This window comes from Diabrotica virgifera, chromosome 9, assembly GCF_917563875.1.
Source record: "Diabrotica virgifera virgifera chromosome 9, PGI_DIABVI_V3a".
Lineage (NCBI taxonomy): Eukaryota > Metazoa > Arthropoda > Insecta > Coleoptera > Chrysomelidae > Diabrotica > Diabrotica virgifera.
The window spans coordinates 8923372-8945726 of NC_065451.1; the positions used below are offsets into that span (position 1 = coordinate 8923372).

General features: G+C 33.6%; 1 protein-coding gene across 1 annotated transcript in view; it reads left to right on the forward strand.

The window, feature by feature from the left end:
* LOC114332242 (poly [ADP-ribose] polymerase) overlaps positions 1–22355 on the forward strand; it is an 85777-nt gene that overhangs the window by 20478 nt on the left and 42944 nt on the right. The window contains exons 2-4 of the mRNA XM_028282000.2: positions 10957–11265; positions 15835–16022; positions 16815–17031. Coding sequence (XP_028137801.2) covers positions 10957–11265; positions 15835–16022; positions 16815–17031 — 714 coding nt within the window. The remainder of the gene's footprint in view (positions 1–10956; positions 11266–15834; positions 16023–16814; positions 17032–22355) is intronic.

Genomic DNA, 22355 nt, shown 5'->3' on the forward strand with positions numbered 1-22355 from the left:
TATTCCTTACTTACTGTGAAAATATCAAGTAAATCGATGTAGTAGGATGGAATTCGGAGCCAAATACCCTCATTGACTGCCCTATGGCTGTTTTCATTTTGTTCAGTGTAGCAAAGCAATTAACTTGTTCCCATTGTCATCTGATCCCTTATGTAAACTTCGTCCCCCTGTTAATCTTCTATATATTTCCTCTTCTCTGACTTTTGTTTTCATGTCTCCAATAATTATTTTTATATCATTGTCTTCAGAGGACCCATGTATGTTAATGATGTCTATCTTTCTATACTTTTCTCCTACTCTCAAACATATTCTGTCTGATATTGGTTAAAAATCCTACAACTCCTTTGTTTACTTTCTCTGACACTATGAATCCCACTCCAAAGCACCAAGCACCTCTTGATTTCCTCACTCTTCAAGAGTGCTCTTTCCTATTTATATTATTTCATTCCCCAGTAGTTTCGTTGGTGCCACTTCGGTATGCAGTCTACCGTCTAATATGTGGTCTACGGCAATTTAGCTGATTCGGCATGCGGTCTACCTACAAAAACAAATTAGAGAAACTATTACAAGCATTACTATTTTATTATATTACTTAAAAGTTAAATAATCTTTGAAATAAAGTCATTACTACTTAATTAGGAATGCAAAAACAAATTAGGGAAATTATGACAAACTCATTACTATTTCATTATATTACTTAAAAAGTAAATAATCTTTGAAATAAACTCATTACTGCTCAATTAGGAATGCAAAAACAAATTAGGGAAATTATGACGAACTCATTATTGGTCAATTACGTAGTGCTTATACTAAAACCTTTAATGACCTATTTTGGTATAAAATGAGCCCCAAAATGAAGATTGATTTAGTTGCAAACAAAATGTTGCTAAAAGAGTTTTATCAAACTGTCATTTCGAGCGAAGCAGAGGCAGTAGCATTTCTACGAGTGAACGGTTTATTACAAAATGTTGAAGACGCTGAGTCGTGCCACCGATGTGGGGCAGAAATGGAAGAAAAGCGGAAACGAGATCGGGGTGGTGAATATAGACCAGTTCTTCGCTGTCCAAGGAGAGGATGCCAGACCACAAGATCAGTTAGGCATGGCAACCGTTTTTTCCATTTCACCGACTTAAATGGAAAAATTAACTGCAAGTTAACTTTATGTCAAATTTTGGAATTGATGTTCATGTTCATTTTGGAACTCAATTTTGACACAGTAATGAAAGTAACGGGGAGAGGAAGTGAAGCTATAGGGGACTGGTACAGCATGTGTCGAGAAGTCTGTTCCTCTGTGATGTCAGTGAATCGCCGTGGACAGCTTCGAGGTACGGAAGAAGACCCAATCCAAATTGACGAAGCCAGATTTGCGGGCAGAAGGAAATACAACAGAAGACGAATATTAAATGGAGACCATCCAGCAGAATCAGAAGACAGCGATGCTGAAGCGGAAAATAATCGGAATCATGGACGCCGAATTGACGGTCCTTGGGTCTTCGGATTAAAGAGTAAAGAGGAGGTCCGATATTTTTATGTTGAGCGAAGAGACAGAGCGACCCTAGTTCCCATCATACAAAGGGAAGTTGAAGCTGGGTCAGTAATTCACTCGGACGAATGGCCAGCATACGGCAATTTGCGCCAATTAGGCTACGTGCACTCAACCGTTAACCACCAGGAAAATTATGTCGACCCACAAACAGGAGCACATACGCAAGGGATAGAAAGATCCTGGTTGGAGGGTAAAATTACGATTTTGAAAAAAATGAGAGGTGTTCCTGTCAGTACTTTGCAGTCCCATTTGGATTATGTTGCGTGGAAGTTTCTATGAAGGAATGTAGAAGATAAGTTTATCGCTTTTCTGCACGATGTTAGAGATGTATATGTATAAACCATTTAAAATGTTTATGTATTGTCAGTTGACCCTACAAATAAGTTTTTCAAAGATTATTTAACTTTTAAGTAATATAATAAATTTGTTTGTAATAGTTTGTAATAAATAAAATAATATATAAATAATAAATAAAAAGTTTGTAATAGTTTCTCTAATTTGTTTTTGTACGTAGACCGCATGCCGAATCAGCTAAACTGCCGTATATCGCATATCAGACGGTAGACCGCATACCAAACTAGAAACTCTGCCGTAGACCGCATACCGAAGTAGCACCTTTTCGTTTCTTACAGGTCAAGGATATGGGTCTAGGACGTTTCATCGCCGCCGTTTCGATGCCGCCAGTTCGATGCCGATGCCGGCCGATTCATCGCCAGTCAATTAATCCCTATCTGATATATTTCCGAATTTTCGACAGTTACAATTATTAGTTATTTTTAGTATTAATTAAGAATTCTAGGAAATGCGAGATATGACGGCGATGAAGTGGACTGGCGATGAACCGGCGGCATCGAAACGGCCGGCGATGAACCGGCGGCATCGAAACGTCCCATTCCGCAAGGATATATATTGTATATTTTTCCATAATTTGGTCTGTTTCCTTGTTTCCTGCCCATAAATACTTCTCACATTCCATGTCCCGATTTTTATTATTTCCTTAGACTGTTGCCTTTCTTTTGTGATCATGTTTTCGGTTTCTATAGGTGTAGTCCTTTTACTTCTCGTTCTGGTATCATACTTTAACAGTTGTTTTTCTTCTACTATTTTTTGGCAATTGTACTTTTTTAATTTACTTACTTTTACTTTTCTTTTAATTGTTGTTTTTCTCAATCCCATATCCATTCCTTCCAGTTCACAGTCAACTTCTTATAGCATATTTTTGTCCGTTTTCCTTTACATTTTTCTTCTTTTGCTATTTTCCTTTTCTTTTGATGTCAGATTGTCATTGATGTAGATGTGATCTTATGATACTTTTCTTATTTAATATCTAAATTTTATCTGTGAAGCTTTGTTTCTATAACATAGACTATTTCTCCAATTTTTATTGTAAAAAAAATAGTTGAAAGACTGATAAGTTTGTACACACTTGAATGAATAGAGGAAATAAAAAATGTAGTATATCAAAGTGTGTAAATAATTTATTTCTTTAGCTGAGCGCTTTCGACATAAATGTCATCATCGGAGCTAATGGTCAATTGTTAAAAAAGTACCGCTACAAAATTGAGGTGTTAACATTTGCATCTTGTGAAAATAAATTTTGGTTGGATATGCTATGTCCTCCGTACAACCGCTGTCAGTCAGCTGTTTCTACTAGGCCAACAATGGATGGGTGATACCTATACCATGAAAAAATTCTTTTTGTGTTTGTGTAACGTGTAATGTGGCCGTTTTTCTGTTTTTGCTGTTTGGGGTTGTACGGAGGACATAGCATATCCAACCAAAATTTATTTTCACAAGATGCAAATGTTAACACCTCAATTTTGTAGCGGTACTTTTTTAACAATTGACCATTAGCTCCGATGATGACGTTTATGTCGAAAGCGCTCAGCTAAAGAAATAAATTATTTACACACTTTGATATACTACATTTTTTATTTCCTCTACCCAATTTTTATTGTGTTTCTTAGTTTTATTTGCGCCTGCAGTTCTTGTGATATGACTGCTTTCATGCTTTCTTTTAGTTTCTAATCATTTGTATCTATTTTTAAGCCTGATATGATCCAACTTTTATTTTTACTTGATTTCTCCAGTTCCATTTTGTCTTGTAATTGTTTCACATTGTTTTTTAATTTGCTGTTTTCTGCCTTTATCTCTTTTAGTTGTTTATTACTTTCCGTTTGTTCTTTCCTTACTTGTTTTATTTCATTCATCATTTCTTTATTAATCTACTGACAGAGGTTCCCAAACTAATTTTTCTCGTAGACCACTATAAAAAATTTACTGGTTTCGGTGGACCATTTGCTGCTACATTTTTACCATCTTCCCAAAATTCGTCTCAAATGTGAAGATTTAACGATGGAAATTGGCATCGCGGGTGAGTTCCAACCGTAAATTCGGAGTGGTAAAAATAAATAAGAAATAGTAGGTATATTTTCTTGCTATTTTTTTATTAAAATAATAATGATAACATACTTAATAGAATTAAAATGAAACACTAATAACGTTGAGTCAGTAAGTCAGTATGCGGTAAAGGCGCCAGCATAAGACCTGATTGGTTTGATAGCAGTGGTTTTTGTTCAACATCTCCTCCATTTTCAACTTTTCGACAAAAATGGTAGGAACTGAAATTGGTCCAAATAAATTTCCCTTTTTCCCTTTAAAGGTCCCTTTTTCGAGTTAATTGTACTTACAGTAGACGCCTATATTTTTGACTCTGATATTATTCTACGTATTTTCTTTTGTATTGTAAAACTATACAAATTCTTTTACGCTCGATTTCATACTAGTTAAAGTGGACTTTAAATTTTAAGTTGGCACCTTTATCAACGGAATTGTAATACGCATTAAAGTGAACTTTAGTTAATCTGCACTTTAAGTTGATTATCAAACCTGGCGTTAACCACTTAAAGTCCTGTGTTTTGGCTATCTATGAGCAAATTTTCATTCAAATCGAAAGACATGTATTATGGGAATGGAGGAAAATGTAAAAAATGGCATTTTAACGTTTTCTACACTAAAATTTGATCAAAAAGTTGTTTTTAATCAAAATAACTTGTTATAATGCATTATAATGACATTTTTGAGTTCCTACTATTAAAACATTATTTTTTCCATTGATATTTTACGATAAAAAAATGCAAATTTGTTTAAATAAATACCAAATCACTATAAAATGTTCGTGGACCCCCACTTACAACTTCGGAACCCCCATTTTTATTTCACGCCAACGTAGACCCATGTTGAGTCGCTCGTGGACCCCTGGGGGTCCACCTGGACCACTTAGGGAATCACAATCACTGATCTACAAGGAAAAATTTCCTGAAGCTGGCTGTATACCATATATCACAAAAAATAAGTAAATTTCTTTATTGTTTTTCAGTCATTTTTGCATTACTTTTTTTTAAACAAAATTAAGTAATAGTTGTTGATAGATAATACTGTTCGCTGCAATATTTAATGAAATGTCCTGAGACGGCCCTGCCTGCGTGCATATATGGCTTATTAGCGACATATTCATTTTTTAGTTAGTCTGTTTGTTGTCTTCAAAGAGTTCACACATGTCTTAGTAATAAAAATATATACAGTCCACTTAGTCAGCAGTTTTATTCATGGGAACACAAGGTTGCACGTGGGCATCCTAAACATTGGTCCATTCGAGACAGATCAAATTTCACTATAGTGCCGATGTAAATTGGTCAAGGGAGCAGTTAAGTTTTAATTAGATTACACTAAGACATACATCGTCAACGTGGTGACGGTGACGTAATAAGTGAATAGTTTGGTTAAAATTCGGTGAAGTCAACAAGTGGGTCTCAAGACGGTTAAGTGTTTTTGCTTTGCAAGTTCAACGGAAAACAAAGAACATAAAGAAGGGAATTGGAATCAGCGGATCAGGTTTCAGCTACATATAATAGCCGCATGGTTTTACGACGATAATAAAATTGAAAGTGGGTGAGCTAATATATCCTATTTATATTTTCCTTAATTACATTAGATAAAAAACAGCATAATTTGGTCTGTGTTTATTGCATGTTATTCATTTGTCATAGGTAGTAAATTTTGATTTAATTACTTTTATTTCCGGAGTTTAAAATTGAAGAATTTAATTTGATAATACATTTGGTTGATTTAATAATTATTGGTTTTAATAAATTATTTTTGGTTTATAATGGGTGATCTAACAGATTTAGTTGCTAGAAGGGGTGTAATTAAAGGTCAATTAAGCCGGTTTGAAACATTTATAAATAATATAAGGGATAATGAATTGCAATTCATAGAATTACGTCTTCGGAAATCGAAATGTGAAGAAAATTGGGATAAATTTGCAGACATTCAGTCAAAAATTGAAATATTAGACAGTTCAGGGAAACAATTAGATGAAAGGGTTAGTTTCGAAGATAATTATATTAGGATTATTGCGTTGGCTGAGGGTAAATTACAAAATTCATACGATGGTTCTAAAAATGCGGGTATTAGCAAAAACACGGAAAATCGGGCTCCACCGGAAAGAGGAGCATTAGTAAAAAATACGGATAATCGGGCTCCAACGGAAAGAGGAGCATTGGTAAAAAATACGGATAATCGGGCTCAAACGGAAAGGCGGAATCATAGGGTAGAAGGCTGTACTATGCCAGGTTGCAGTGCTTGTGGTAGAAAACATAATATTCTGCCACATATTTCAGGGAATTTCGGTAGAAATATTTCGGATTCGGTAAATACAAATGTGGCTAGTCGCGGGACACCACAAACGGATAATAATACGGTACCTGTTTTTTCGGGAACAGGTTACGAAATACGGTTTACGGGAAATACGGTTACGGAAAATACGGTTACGGAAAATACGGTTACGGAAAATACGGTTACGGAAAATGAGGTTACGGAACATACGACTGCGGGAAATGCGGTTACGGGAACCCGGGTTAATAATAATAATACGGCAAATAATACGGTAAATCGGATTAACTCGGGTAATAATGATGATAGGGAAAACACTGCTAAAACGGCACATAATACGGGAAATCAGGTTAATAATAACAACACGGCAAATAATACGGTAAATCGGATTAATGCGGGTAATAACAACAATAGGAAAAGCACTGTTAACACAGCGGATAATTCGGGAAATAATTATAATGAAAATTCGAGGGCTCAAGGAAATACAGAAGGTACGCGAACCTGTGAACAGGATATTGTTCACAGTTACAAATCGGTGAGGATATCGGAAAATACGGATTCAAGGGAGATTTTATTATCTACGGAACAGTTACAAATAATGGAAAAATCGGAAAAATTAAGTGACTGTAAAGCATTATTAGACGGTGCTTCAAAATCAAACTTTATGACTAAAGAATTATGGGAAAAGACAGGACTAAAGTCCTTTAAAGTAAATATACCGGTAAAAGGGATAGAGCACAATTGCGCAAGCATAAGGGATTCGGTTAACTTAACGGTACGGTCTAAATGTAATAGTTTTCAAATGGACGGTTGTTTCTTAGCCATTGATAAAATTTCTGACGGTCTACCGTCACATAGCATGGATTTAGTAAATACTTTTAAAATTTCGGAAAATATTACTCTAGCAGATACTGAGTTTTGGAAAACAAATAAAATAAGTTTGCTGCTTGGAGCACCTGTATTTTGGGACTTACTTTGTACAGGGCGGTTCAAGTTGAATAAAGAGGGACCTTTTATTCAAAAAACCAAATTGGGTTTGATTGTATCGGGGCTAATACTAGGGGTTAGTGCCCAGCACAAAAAACGAAGTTGCAATTTTACGGAAAATAAAAATATTGAAGCACAATTAGAACGGTTTCGGAGCTTGGATGAATGTGAGGAAGCTACACCTCATACAGCGGAAGAACGAAGATGTGAGGAATTATTTGAAAATTCTAGGGAGAGAAACTGGGAAGGCAGGTTTATTGTGAAATATCTATTTAAGGATAATGTGGATAAGTTGGGCCAATCTTATGACACGGCGTTAAAAAGATTTAATCATTTGGAAAGGAAATTAGAACGGAACGCCAACATTAAGCAGCAATATCGTGATTTTATGAAGGAATATATTCAGTTAGGAATCATGTCCAAGATTGAGGATGAGAATCAAGTCTCAGGAGCTGCTTATTATCGTTGTCACCACGGGGTGTTCAATGATTCTTCTATCACTACAAAATGTAGGGTTGTTTTTGATGGGTCTGCGGTTAGCGATTCGGGAATCGCGCTAAACGATAATTTAATGACGGGTCCTAAGTTACAGGATAATTTATTTAATATTTTGTTACGGTTTAGGGAACATGTTATAGTCATTTTAGCTTATATAGCTAAGATGTACCGGCAAATTTTGATTTATGATTCAAACGAGGAATTTCAAGGAATTCCAAGGGAATTTTCAACGAAAAATGAAGTAGGAGTTTATAGGTTGAACACGGTCACCTACGGGTTAGCTCCATATAGTTTTTTAGCGGTTCCATGCTTATTACAGTTAGCTAGGGAAAAGAGGGATAAATATCAAAGGGCAAGTCAAGTTATACTTCGTGATTTTTATATGGATGATTTAATAAAGGGTACAAACACGGTTGAAGAAGATAGAGGTTTAAAAGGGGAAATAATTAGTATTTTGGGTTCAGGATGTCTTCCATTAAGAAAATGGAAGTCAAATCATCCAGAGGTTCTTATGGATGAGTTTAATTCGGTAGGAGATATAGAATATTATCTAGCGGAAGATGGGATTAATAAAACACTTGGATTATTATGGAATTCAAAGGAAGATGTTTTATATTTTAGTATTACGATTGATACAAGAAAAGATAAGGTGAGCAAGAGAGGCATTCTATCGGTCGTAGCTCAAGTATTCGATTTACTTGACCTAGTTAGTCCAGTGATGATAAGGGTAAAATTAATAATACAAACATTATGGCAGATGAAATTGGGATGGGATGAATCATTACCTCAGGAACTTTACTCGTCCTGTAGCAGGCTCAGGGATAAAATAACGGCTCTGGAAGAATTAAAAATAAATCGAAAATTTTATTGGAAAAAATCAACGGATGTTAACGGTATGGATAATGTAAATTTCGTTTGTTCAAAATCTAGGGTGTCTCCTTTGAAGTCTGCGTGTTTGGAAAGACTGGAGCTATGTGCTGCTCTTTTAGGAGCAAAATTGACTAAAGAGGTAATTAAATCTTTAAATATTAGGTTTACCAAGATAAGACTCTGGACGGCTTCCACGATAGCATTGCCATGGATACGGGGAGAACCATGCCAATGGAAAACTTTTATAGCGAATAGAGTAGGGGATATTCAACGGTTAACGGATAAAAATTCTTGGGGACATGTTAGGTCAGAGATAAATCCAGCGGATGTTTTATCAAGAGGGATAGAACCAGAGCAATCCAAGGATTTTAGATTGTGGTGGGATGGTCCTAATTTTTTAGGACTGCACGAAGAAATGTGGTTTGAAACAGAATCAGACGTTAAAGTAGAGGAGCTGCCAGAAATTAGAAAGACAAAATTGGTATTTTCTCCAATTGTGGTACAGGACATATTCGGTAAATATTCTGGTGTTAAACGGTTAAAAAATGTAATACGTTGGATATTTAGATTTTACAAAATTTCTAAATTAAAAAGGGAACAAAGGGTTTTAAGTAAGGTTCTCTCAAATGACGAACAAGAAACAGCTTTGAGACGACTAATAATATTATCGCAGAAACGGAGTTTTTATGAAGACTGGCAAGCTCTGAAAAATTCAAAAAAGGTTTTAAATTCAAGTAAAATAATATGTTTAAATCCATTCTTTGGTGATTCGGGTATAATAAGGGTAGGAGGAAGAATACAGAATGCTGAGGTAGCGTACGACCAAAGGCATCCGATTATACTTTCGAAATCATGTAAGTTAACTAGACTCATAATACAAAACGAACACTATCGAAATTTGCATGCGGGTGCGCAAACGTTATTAAATATTGTGAGATTAACCTGTTGGCCTATATCGGGTAGAAGCGTGGTTCGGGATATATTACGTAAGTGCATAACCTGTTTTCGGGCAAAGCCATTGCATCTTAAACAAAAAATGGGGAATTTACCGGCTAGTCGCATAACTCCTAGTATTAAATCTTTTGAACGGTGTGGCATTGACTATGAAGGTCCATTTCATATAAGGGCTCATAAGCTTAAAGGGCAAAAAATTATTAAGGGGTATTTCTGTATTTTTGTTTGTTTGGTGACAAAGGGTCATTTGGAGTTGGTGAGTGACTTAACTACTCAGGGATTTTTGATTTGTTTTAAAAGATTTACATCCAGAAGGGGTTTACCACGGGATATATATTCGGATAATGGAAGTAACTTTGTAGGGGCTAACAACCACCTTCAGGATTTATTTAATTTTTTACGGGATAGGGTAAATCAATGCACTTTTGCTGGATACTTATCTGAATTGTCTATTAACTGGCATTTTATACCGAGCTATTCTCCACATTTCGGTGGTTTATGGGAGGAAGCTGTAAAATCGGCAAAATATCATTTAAAAAGGGTTGTTGGGGACACTAGTCTCACCTATGATGATTTGAATACGGTAATTGCGCAGACTGAAGCCTGCTTAAATTCCCGTCCTTTGACCCCTCTTTCTGAGGATCCTACTGATTTTAATGTTCTCACTCCTGGGCATTTTCTAATTGGCTGTCCATTGGTGTCGTTACCGCAAGAAAACATTCTACATCTGAATCCGGGTCGTATTCAAAGGTTCCAATTGGTAACGCAGATTACGCAAAATTTTTGGAGTAAATGGTCCAAGGGTTATCTGGCAAATTTGCAAGAAAGAAATAAATGGCGTTCTTCAGCTGACCAGATTAAACCCGGACAAATAGTAATTTTGGAGGAGAGTGGGGTACCACCCATGAAATGGCCTTTGGCAAGGGTAATGGAGGTGCATCCTGGAAAAGACGGTATTGTGCGGGTAGTGACGCTCAAAACGAGTAATGGACACTGTATTAAACGTGCGGTGGCAAAAATTTGCGTGTTACCGATGGATAATTAGACATAGGGGAAAGAGAAACTTTCGTTTATTTTAGGACATCATTTTTGGTTTTAGGTTATATTGTTGCATTATTTTGTTGATATAATAGGAACTTTAGTTTTAGTTATCTTGAAAGACTGTGCTTTCAAGGAGGGGCGGCATGTTCGCTGCAATATTTAATGAAATGTCCTGAGACGGCCCTGCCTGCGTGCATATATGGCTTATTAGCGACATATTCATTTTTTAGTTAGTCTGTTTGTTGTCTTCAAAGAGTTCACACATGTCTTAGTAATAAAAATATATACAGTCCACTTAGTCAGCAGTTTTATTCATGGGAACACAGGGTTGCACGTGGGCATCCTAAACAAATACATATTTATGCTTTTCACTTTTATTGTTATAGTCTGCACATTTCGATGGAAAACAACCCAATTGGTACCACTTTGAGTGCTTTTTCAAAAAACAAAGACCAAAGACTGTCGATGACATTGAACACTACGAATCTTTGAGAGTTGAAGACCAAGACAAGATAAAGGGAAGAGTCGGACTGTCAAGTGTTACTATAGTTCCAGACAAAAAAGGGAAAAAACGAGCTGGAGATAAAATCGATGCTAAATTGAAGAAAGAAGCTCTGAAGGATTTCAGAATTGAGTATTCCAAGTCCGGAAGGGCTGCTTGCAGAGGATGTGAACAGAAGATTTTAAAGGATGAGGTAAATTTTGCTAAATATAGTAGTTCAATATTATGTCCAGGCAGGTTTTGGAAAGAATTTGACTTTGTTTATTGCATGTGTGTAAGGTTGTACTCTGTCTGTTTTAATATTTTTTAATGATATGATATGACGTTATTTGATCAATTATGTACAAACATTTATGCGAATAAAAATTTATTCTACTCTACTTCATCATCCAGCTTGTGGCATTCTTCAGATTAATCCCATTCAACTTAAAAATACGCTTTTATAAGTGGTTTAAGTTACTGAAACAGTTCTGAGATTCATGGTTTGTAACATCTATCAGTGTTTCCAAAGCCTTAGTTTGAACTGCCTTTATGCCATCTAAACTTTGTGATTTTTAGAGGCAATTTCGTCAAGCTATTACTTTAAAACCAACTTTTCAACAGGTTTCAATATGTATTAATTTTTTCAATATTCATTCACATTTTTTCAGTCTATATTTACATATTTTCAATATATATTGTTGTGGTTTGTTCAAATGTATGTTTATAATATTTATTTTAAATTCTCTTTACTTGGATTTATATATTTTTTAACAAATTAATATGATATCTCAGGGCTCTTTTACTAATTAAAACAAAACGTGGCTTCAAAGTATTTTTTGCTAGTTGCCTTTGAGGAAAGGGATAGACAATAGGAAAATAAATTTAACGCACAATTATGAACTTACAAAGCAAATGATATATTTTTAAAACCAATCAAATATCAAAAGTAAAAAATTGAATAAACATATACCATATACAATGATCAGCATAATAAAAATTTCAAACATTCATCAAAGCATACATTCAAAATTATCAATACAAATTAATTAAACTTATATCCAAATCAAAGACTTCTTAATTTTAGTGAGTCACGATAAATTTTCATTTATTTTAATTCTCAATAACACCAACAAAACGAATAACTCTAATTTAAATAGGTGGTCGTGATTGATCGTCTCTGTTTACTAAAATGACGAAACTAACTTTTGTCCCCAAAATTGATGACTTCACCTCTCTCTCCTTTGATTGTGCCTTGCCCACTTTGCTCGTACTTTTCAGTTTCACCAAATACTCCTACTAACTCCTCTGCTCCAAATCTTAACTACATGAATAAACCCCTTCCCTCCAGACACAAGGATATCTCAACTAATCGACTTAGTCCAGTATAAAACTATACATCTGTTTATTATTTACAACATGTCAGTTATTTCTTCTGTCTGCTACCACAGTTGGAACTCTTTCCACCAGACACAAATACAACTTTTCACAACATATATTTTTTCCAAAACTTGGCTAATTAGCAACATCGTCTCAGCAGAAACTGTAGTGTTCTCGCACAGTCTTCCATTCACAATGGAAGACAGTCTTCCATCCAAATCATTAAATCTCCCACTTTGTTCTTTCCACCAATCAGGACCTATCTCTATCCAAACAAATTTTACTAGTAGTGTTCGCGCAGTACAAATCGAGCATACCCAGAGTAAGTTCGGGATTAGTTTCCAATGCGCAGGCGTCAACGTAAACTTATCCTGGACATGCTCAGGATTTTTCGCTCCGCGAACAATTTTCGGATTCGCAATGTAATGACGGGTTGCATACATTAAGGTTAGAGAAGGAAGCTTTTTGTTGTCTCTTTCTTATTTCGAAATAAATGTCAAAAAAAATGCAAATGCAACAAATTTGTATGTCAACAAAGAGAAAAAGAAAAGAGAATAAAGGCAACAGGCAAAGGATTAACTTTCTATTCAATAATTCAATGCCTTTCTTAGAAGGTAGAAATTTGATTAGAGTCTTTCTTTATTATTTCCACAATATAATGTGGTTATTTCCACTCTGAAATCCAGCTTACATTTTTGTAGAGAGTAAGATTGTTGATATCATTATATATAATAAAACTAAGTTGATAAAATGTGTGTGCCGATAAAACTTAAAAAGGATTCCCGATACGATAAAGGGACTTATATAGTGCAATAGCCCTTTATCCCCCCTCGAACAAGTAAGTTCCCGTTTTAACTTAAAGGGCGTATTTTTAAAGATATAAGGGCTTTTCCTAGCAAGCTTGGCTAGCCCTAGACCTGGCTCCTCCACCAAATTTTTAAATATTCCCAATTTCGCCCCTTCGCCAAACTTTTAAATATTCCGGTATTAACATCATTATCATCATTATATATAATAAAACTAAGTTGATAAAATGTGTGTGCCGATAAAACTTAAAAAGGATTCCCGATACGATAAAGGGACTTTATCGTAGCCCTTTATCCCCCCTCGAACAAGTAAGTTCCCGTTTTAACTTAAAGGGCGTATTTTTAAAGATATAAGGGCTTTTCCAATTCCTCAACTTGAAAATTAAGTGAAGTAGTGGCGCCATCTGTTGTCGAGTAGTTGAACTCCATTCAGAACAACGATTATTTGAGTTGCGTTTCGAATGGCGCTGCGGGCAATTACAGCATGTGTAGCAATGACGCGAAATTTGAAATTCCAATTTCAACAAAGTCTTAAATTACATTTGTTTCTATAATAAAGTTATTAAATTTTGTGTATTTATACAGCATTAAGTAGCTTTTATTTTGGAGTTGAAGCGAGATAAGTTTAGTTATTCAAATTATTAATTATTAATTCTGAAAATATTTAAAAATTTAAGTTTTCAAATTTCGCGCCTTTACTACTTATGCTATAGCTGCAGAACTTATTGTTACGGCGGACGATAATGTCGAGTACATTCTAGAATGTGTAAAAGAAAATACTCTCGAACTTTTCCGAATATGCTCTCTGAATATATAAGGGCCCGGTATCACCCGCCAGAGTTAGTTCGATTTGAAAAGCGATTGCGAAAGGAACTGAAAGAAGTTATCTCCTCCAGACAATAAAATGAAAAACGTTGTTTATAAGCAAATAGTGTAAAAAATGAGCGAATGTTTTCAATAAATTTTTTTACTATTACGTCATAGTTTATTTTTTTATTGCAACTACCGCGTAATCTCATATCAACTCCCGGGCGAAGCCGGGTATTATAGCTAGTGTAGATATAAAAATTACCTTTAACTTCATGAGGGTTGAACATTATCTGAAGGAAGGAATAATTTAGTAAAACAATCATTTCCAATTTTGATATCTATGTATTGAATTTAATGGGTTGTGGCATTGTGTTGTGGTTTATTACACCACAAAAATAATGAAATATAACAAGACACAAGAAATAGTTTCAGAATAAGCTTGATGTATTGTTTATGTTTCATTATATTCAATAAGAGACTAATTTAACTCATAAATTAAACTGAAAAATAAACCACAAGAATATGTAGGTACTTATAAGCTCATTTAGATAGAAGAAATTAAGTAAAAACAGAGTACAATTTATTGTAATACATACTACCGTAATAGATAATTATCGAATATCGAATGAAAATAATACTAGAAAAGGTAAGTACCTACTTATTTATAAACATACGAAATGGAAAACATGGACAAAAACAACTAAAATAGCTTTAATATAAAAAATATTAAAATTTGTTTGAAGAATATTTAAATGACACAACACTTTACATAATTTCAAAACTTTAAAAACCAGAATCTACATCTATAAGTTGTTTAACAAAACAATATTTTAGGTTAAGAATTGGAAGGAGTAAGAACAGAATGTCAAGAAATTCTTCCCAAATATTTTGTGCGCCTGTGCGAACTTAAAATCCGAAACAAAATCCTCGAACGTCGAGAGCGTACCCCGGGCATGTTCAGGATCTTTTTTCTGTACTGCGCGAACACCGAATTAAAAATCCGGAGGGTGTTCAGAGGGAAAGATTTGGACTCCGCGAACGCCAAATTTTGTAATGCGCAGGCGTTCTCCCTCTGGGTATACCCAGGACGTACTGCGCGATCAAAGCTACTGTCTTCTCAAAAAAAAACAACTTTCTAGTATCAAATAATCCATAAGTCATTCTTAGTAAATACAAATTAACATTTTCAATTTCTACGGAAAAAAGGATAATTACTTATCCTCAATGACCATGTACTAAACCTACTCTTTTGTATAATTCTTTTCATTGTTTCGTGGTATATCCATACAATAGAAAGTTCCGCAATAAATGTATACAGATGTCTATCTAAAGGGTCGTTTAAACACAGCGATAAATCAAACAACTTATCAAGGTCAATCGAGTTGTTGCAACTTATCATTGTGTGTAAACGGTGCATCGCACAACTTATCAAAGTTGGAGTTGGGTTGAAGGTGGTATCGCATTGAATCGCAGCGTCTAAACAGCGTTTCAACTTGTCATCACAACTAGTTGCTGTGACTTATCGTTGTGTTTAAACGACGCTTAAATAAACGGTAGAAAAACCAATATTTTGTATTCTTATTTTCTAGGAACGTGTTTAACCGAATACAATACTAATTCCGAAAAACACTTTCTACATCTAATGCTTAATATACAGGGTGTTGCGATTTCTGTTGGTCGGTGATTTGATTTTTGTCTTAATATTTTCTTTTTTATTTTTGAAAAATGTGGAAACCTCAATAATATTTATATTTTTTACATTTCTAAAATCAACATGATTTTTAAAGGTCCGTATTGCCAAAAAAGATTTTGAAACGGAAGTAGGTAGAAAATATGGAGGACAAGATCTCTGGCATCACGTTACTTGTTTTGCTCAAATTAGAGCTGACCTAGGATACTTCGAATCTGGAGATAAGCTGCCTGGTTTTAAAGGGTTGAAGAAAGAGGACCAGAATACTGTGATCAAGGCTATAGTGTAAGTATTTAGTGATTATTTAGTCAGTTGAAGGTTATAAATCTGGACCTCGGAGGTAAACTATACTATGTCATTTCGAACAACTGTGTTTAGCGTGTGTTTGTAACAAAGTTTAGAGCACTTAGGATGTTAATAAAAATCTGATATATCCCATAACTGGTTTAAAAACAATATGACCATATTTTAGTGATAATATATAACCAATTTGTATAATAATTCACCTAATAAAATAAGTGGAGTATAAAATAAGTGAACACCATGTCGACATAGTGTAGTTTACCTCCGAGGTCCAGAAATAACTATTTGACAAATATATAAATGTAAATTTTCATTTTCATTCATTAACTTCTTAATATAAACTTTAGAAGTTAGACTTGGATTGCAGGACTGCAAAAGTTCAAGCATCCCTGGGCCTTTCTTTAATTTTTTTTTCTGCAGTCTTTATGACACTCACATTTATTTTAATACCATTATGAAAAGAGAAGAAAAAATGTATCTTTGAAGTTTGTTTTACTTCTTAGTTTCCCAGTATCTTCCTAGTAATTATAAGGCTGGAACTGTACAGTCAACAAGCATTGTCCAAATGTTCCCAAAGAAAAAAAGCTTCTCAAAACTATTTTGAGGAGCTGGATCAAAGTTAGTCTTTGGCAAGAATAAAAATGATGGAAAGATGGTGTTATTCAGTATACTGAAGGAAACAATAGAATTAGTTTTAATACATAATAAAAAACCACAAAAAAATGTTTTCTTACTTACTCTGGGCCACCCTGAATTTTTCTTATCTATTTCTAGTCCTATTAAACAAGAAGATATCCCTGAAGTGAAGAAAGCCAAAGTAGAAGATGAAGTGGATGCTCCTCCCAAGGAAGATGAGGAGTACCGCAAGCAGAACAAATTACTGTTTAAATACCGGGATGCCCTTAGCCAGTACGAAGGAAGTGAATTCAACAAACTCACTACGGCTTTGCTGGAACACAATGGCCAAGCACATTGTAAAGGCAGAGAAAAGGTAATGTATTAACGATTTTTTTGAATATTGTAATACTTTTAACAGTTTGCCTAATTTATTATTATTGAGTTTTAAAGCTTAATTTATTTTGTTCTTATTTTAATTTATTTTACAATCACTATTTTTATATCACATTTTACTAAAAATATAATGTATGTACATTTATTTTCCGCCAATATAATAGAGATGTTGAAAAAGTATTTATTCATTACAAAGTACTCGTTACTTTGATTACTCTGATTATTTCGTTACTTTGATTACTTCGTATTAGAGCGAGTAACGACTATTGTATCTACAACCAGTAGACTTGATTACTTTTTACCAATCGTATCCCATCGAGTAAAAACAGATCAGTGAAGGTCGTTGTTATATTAAAATACCTATACACAATACCTACCTACTGAGAAATGCGATTCTCGATATGATTACCGATACTCAAATACAGAAGTAACAAAAGTAATCATAGTAATCAAAGTAACGAATACTGTAAATGATTACTTTATACAAAAATAACGATTTGTAATGAATACTCGAAAGTAACTATAATCAACATCACTACAATATAAATGCATACGGTTCACATAAGAATCACAACCTTTCATTCAATACAAAGTCTCTATTTATATTCTTCCGATTCTGTTCTCGAACCGTCTACCAAACTCTGACTTTTGTTCGACCAGCTATTTGACCCATGGAATTGTCCAGAACGCCTATCTGTGTAAACTGAATTTACTAGAATGGAACAGTGGGGACCCTTTTGGCACGCACGTACCTGCTTTCTAGAAGGATATGGATTACAATATATTTTATTTTTTAATCAATATTAATTTTTTAATGACTTTTTATGTGTTTTAAATCGGATACGCCATTTTTTTGGTTTCTGGTTTGATTTTTTATTTTTCAAGTTGTTCCTGGTCTTTATTACATGTTAATACCTCATCTTTTATTTTTTGGATTCCTAACCTGTCATTTTGTTTTCACCAATTTTGAAAAAATGTGAAAACGTTGAATTATACTGTCAGAGGTATAACGACGAATGAACTGTCAAATGAAAGCTTATAATCCAAGGATGGTACTAAAGGTGAGAAAGGGCCTAGCCAGGTAAGATGATGAAAACTGCCCCCAACTCGATTCGAATTCCATATAGGTCACCGTTTAGCATATATAGTGAAACTAACTTTCTGAAATTTATAGCCCCCTAGGCGGTCATGTGACCCACCTAGAGCCTAATTAGGCTTTTTATGTTTTTATTTTTTGTCTCAGCCGCATCGAGAACTAGCGAAAAACTTTAAATTTTTTTAAAGCGATTTTAAAATTTTAAATGAGTATAAAAAAATAACGAAGACATTCGTTTTCACGAAAAAAATATATAACGTGTATTTTTGCATAATGTTTCACCCTGAATTTTTTCAAATTTTTAAAACTGGTGAAACGCACCTTTAAAAATAAAAAACCGCATTTTTTCGGTTTTTTTTTTTCGTTTTTTGATCCAATTTTTTACATGTTTTCAAAAAAGGTAACACCGTCACTAGTATAGGTAAAAAACTGAAAAATAATTGTGGTTTGCTTAATAAAAATTTTTTGTAATTTTCAAGGTACAGGGCGTTGAAGAAAACAAAATTTTACACATTTTTTACGATTTTGCCGAAACTACTGGCAACATTGTAATAAAACTTGGCGGGTTTTAAGAGGTAGTTATTGTGCATGTTTTGACATAACAATATACAATTAAGGATTTGATATTCATCATTGGCGCGAATAGGGGTAATGGTCTGAACTTTTCAAATAAAAAAAGATAGTACGCCACTGACATATCGAGGGGTTCGAGCGAAAACCCGATAACTAAAAATAACATTGTTTCGAAATAATCGCAATTAAAGATTTTAGGAAGTTTGAAGAAGATTTCAAATCGTCATATGAAGTTCAATCAAATCGTCATTAAACTTTCTATGACGATTTGAAAACTTATTCAACTTCCTAAAATCTTTAATCGCGATTATCTCGAAACAATGTTATTTTTAATTATCGGGTTTTCGCTCGAACCCCTCGATATTTCAAATTAACAATCATTTTTGAATTCCTCGTTCAATTTGCGATAAAAAACTATCTTCTCATTTTTTCATACGACGCGCCGTTGTGCTGCAAAAAATAAAATATCTTAATTAATATAACATCCATTATAAAAACTAATTCGAATACTTTGGAAGCGTTAAGATATTTTATTTTTTGCAGCAAAACGGCGCGTCGTATGAAAAAATGAGAAGATAGTTTTTTATCGCAAATTGAACGAGGAATTAAAAAATGATTGTTAATTTGAAAGAATATGTCAGTGGCGTACTATCTTTTTTATTTGAAAAGTTAATTGTATATTGTATGTCAAAACATGCACAATAACTACCTCTTAAAACCCGCCAAGTTTTATTACAATGTTGCCAGTAGTTTCGGCAAAATCGTAAAAAATGTGTAAAATTTTGTTTTCTTCAACGCCCTGTATCTTGAAAATGGATGGCGTTACAAAAATTTTTTATTAAGCAAACCCCAATTATTTTTCAGTTTTTTACCTATTCTAGTGACGGTGTTACCTTTTTTGAAAACATGTATAAAATTGGATCAAAAAACGAAAAAAAAAAAACCGAAAAAATGCGGTTTTTTATTTTTAAAGGTGCGTTTCACCAATTTTAAAAATTTGAAAATATTCAGGGTGAAACATTATGCAAAAATACACGTTATATATTTTTTTCGTGAAAACAAATGCCTTAGTTATTTTTTTATACTCATTTAAAATTTTAAAATCGTTCTAAAATTTAAATTTTCCGCCAAAAATTTAAAAAAAAAATCGGACAGAACTTTTTAAAGCTTACAACTTTTTTATTTACAGTTGTTCGCTAGTTCTCGATGTGGCTGAGATAAAAATAAAAACATAAAAAGAATGTGTGTGTACTTTGTACGCACGTAAGAAGTTATACTTCTATTATATGATTTAAACGAAATTAATATACTTTTTATTTATATTTTGTTTAAATATTAAACTAATTTATACTTACTACTTCTCAAACATTTTTATTAGAACAGTGCCAAAAATTAAAATAATAAAAGAATAAAACACACACAAACACATTAAACAAGCCACAAATGATGTCTGAACATTAATTGTCGAAACTTTTTTTAACTAAATACGTATTTTCTGAAAATACAATTATATAATAAATATACTTACAATCATAAAATGTATTAAAAAAAACAAAAAAGAAAGTTTCTATTGGGACTCGAACCAGCGCTGATAAGAGCGGTTGGTATTGGAATTCATTCGCCTTCTCCTTTTAGCCACGGACACTATGTGTCATTATTTACGAAGATCGACTAACTAAACGGATTAAACTTGTGATATTTTGATATTTTGAAAATTGATCAAATTATTTTAATTTTGAATTGAAATGATTTAGAATTGAAAAAATACAACAAAACAGAGAGTAAAAAAACAATATATTAGGTGAATATTGATAGAAATTTTGATGGTAATCAAATTATATAAATAAAAGTATTGCATACTATGTATTTTGGCAGATCAAATAGGTAAGTTTATACCCATGATACATTAACAATTATTACGTACCTGTTGCTTTTAAAAACTATTTAAAAGTCACTACAATATTATAAACTTTTTTGTTTCTGTCCTCACAACAATAAAACTAATATATTATACATTTGTTTACCTTTACCTTTACCTCCAAACCACAGCTGCCATATCGGATAATTTTTGACATGTCATTTGAACATCCAATCAGAACAAAGTTATAATGCGCATGCGCCGGGCTGATAGGTTTTAACATATAAAAAAATCACCCTCTATCGCCGGTAAAGAAGTATAACTTCAAAAACTCTAATTAGGCTCTAGGTGGGTCACATGACCACTTAGGGCGCTAAAAATTTCAGAAAGTGAGTTTCACTATATATGCTAAACGGTGACCTATATGGAATTCGAATCGAGTTGGGGGCAATTTTCATCATCTTACTCGGCTAGGCCTTTTGACCTAGGCTGTCTGTCCGTCCGATCTCGAATATAACTCCTCAGTCATTATACCAGGTAGAATGGGAAATGAGGTGTCAAATGAAATCTTATAATCTAAGGATTTTACTAAAAATGAGATAAAACCTAGGCGGTCTGTCCGTCTGTCTGTCCATCCGCGAATACAACTACTGAGTTATTAATGCAGATAATGACAAATAAGATATGGAATGAAAGCTTATAACCCAAGGATGGTATTAAGATGAGAAAGGATACCGCACCCATCTTATGGAAAATATGTCACTCAAATTCAATAAAATTTACATGACTAGATTCGTCTTTAAATTACTCTCGTTTTATAACATTGCGCCAACTCTGTATTTTGCTTAATTAGGGCGTTAATTGTATTTAAAGTTTAGCGAAAACACATTTTTGAAGTCCATAAAAGTGTCATTCATAAATAATATTAGTCTAATGGCTATTCACAAGGGCTTGAGTTAAGAGGATTAGAGGATATACTTTTGTACGCCTGATCAAATTATACTTACTTTATTATCTATAATCCTGTACCTTAAAAATTGATAAAGTGGCGATTCCGAAAATCTTATTTCACTCATTTAAATTCCCATTTGATTTTAGATTTATTTATATCAATTTCCGCCCTAATTAAGCAAAATACAGAGTTGGCGCAAGGTTATAAAACGAGGATAATTTAAAGACGAATCTAGTCATGTAAAAATTTATTGAATTTGAGTGACATTATATTTTCCATAAGATGGGTGCGGTGTCCTTTGACACCGGACTTTCGGTTTTAGAGTTGCAACCGTAAGTAGCTGTTCTGTTTTAAAGTCACTGAAATATTATAAGCACAGAATATATAACCACACAGAAGCGAATCTGACTGTCGTTTCCATTGATTTTGTTGGGACCGAAATATTTGACCTTGTGCACCAGTTACAGAATAGAACTTGATGTTCTAAGGAATAGACCATGCCAAATTAGGTAATATTTTTGATAAGTTGTTATTAATTAAATATGAAATATAAAATTTAACTATAAAATATAAATAAAATATAAAATAAAACATATATAAATATAAAATTTAACTATAAACAAGGGTCACGTCAGTCTCAAAAGTGAGGTTGCACCAGTTACGTTAACACATGAGCATGAAAATTATGTTACCGTTTTCGGCAGGAGTTTCGTTTCTGTATGGTTATTTATTCTGTGGTATAAGCGATATATCATGCGACGTGCATTAGCAAAATGAGAAAAAATGTAAAATTTTGCTTTTAATATCATTTCCGGTTAAAAAGTT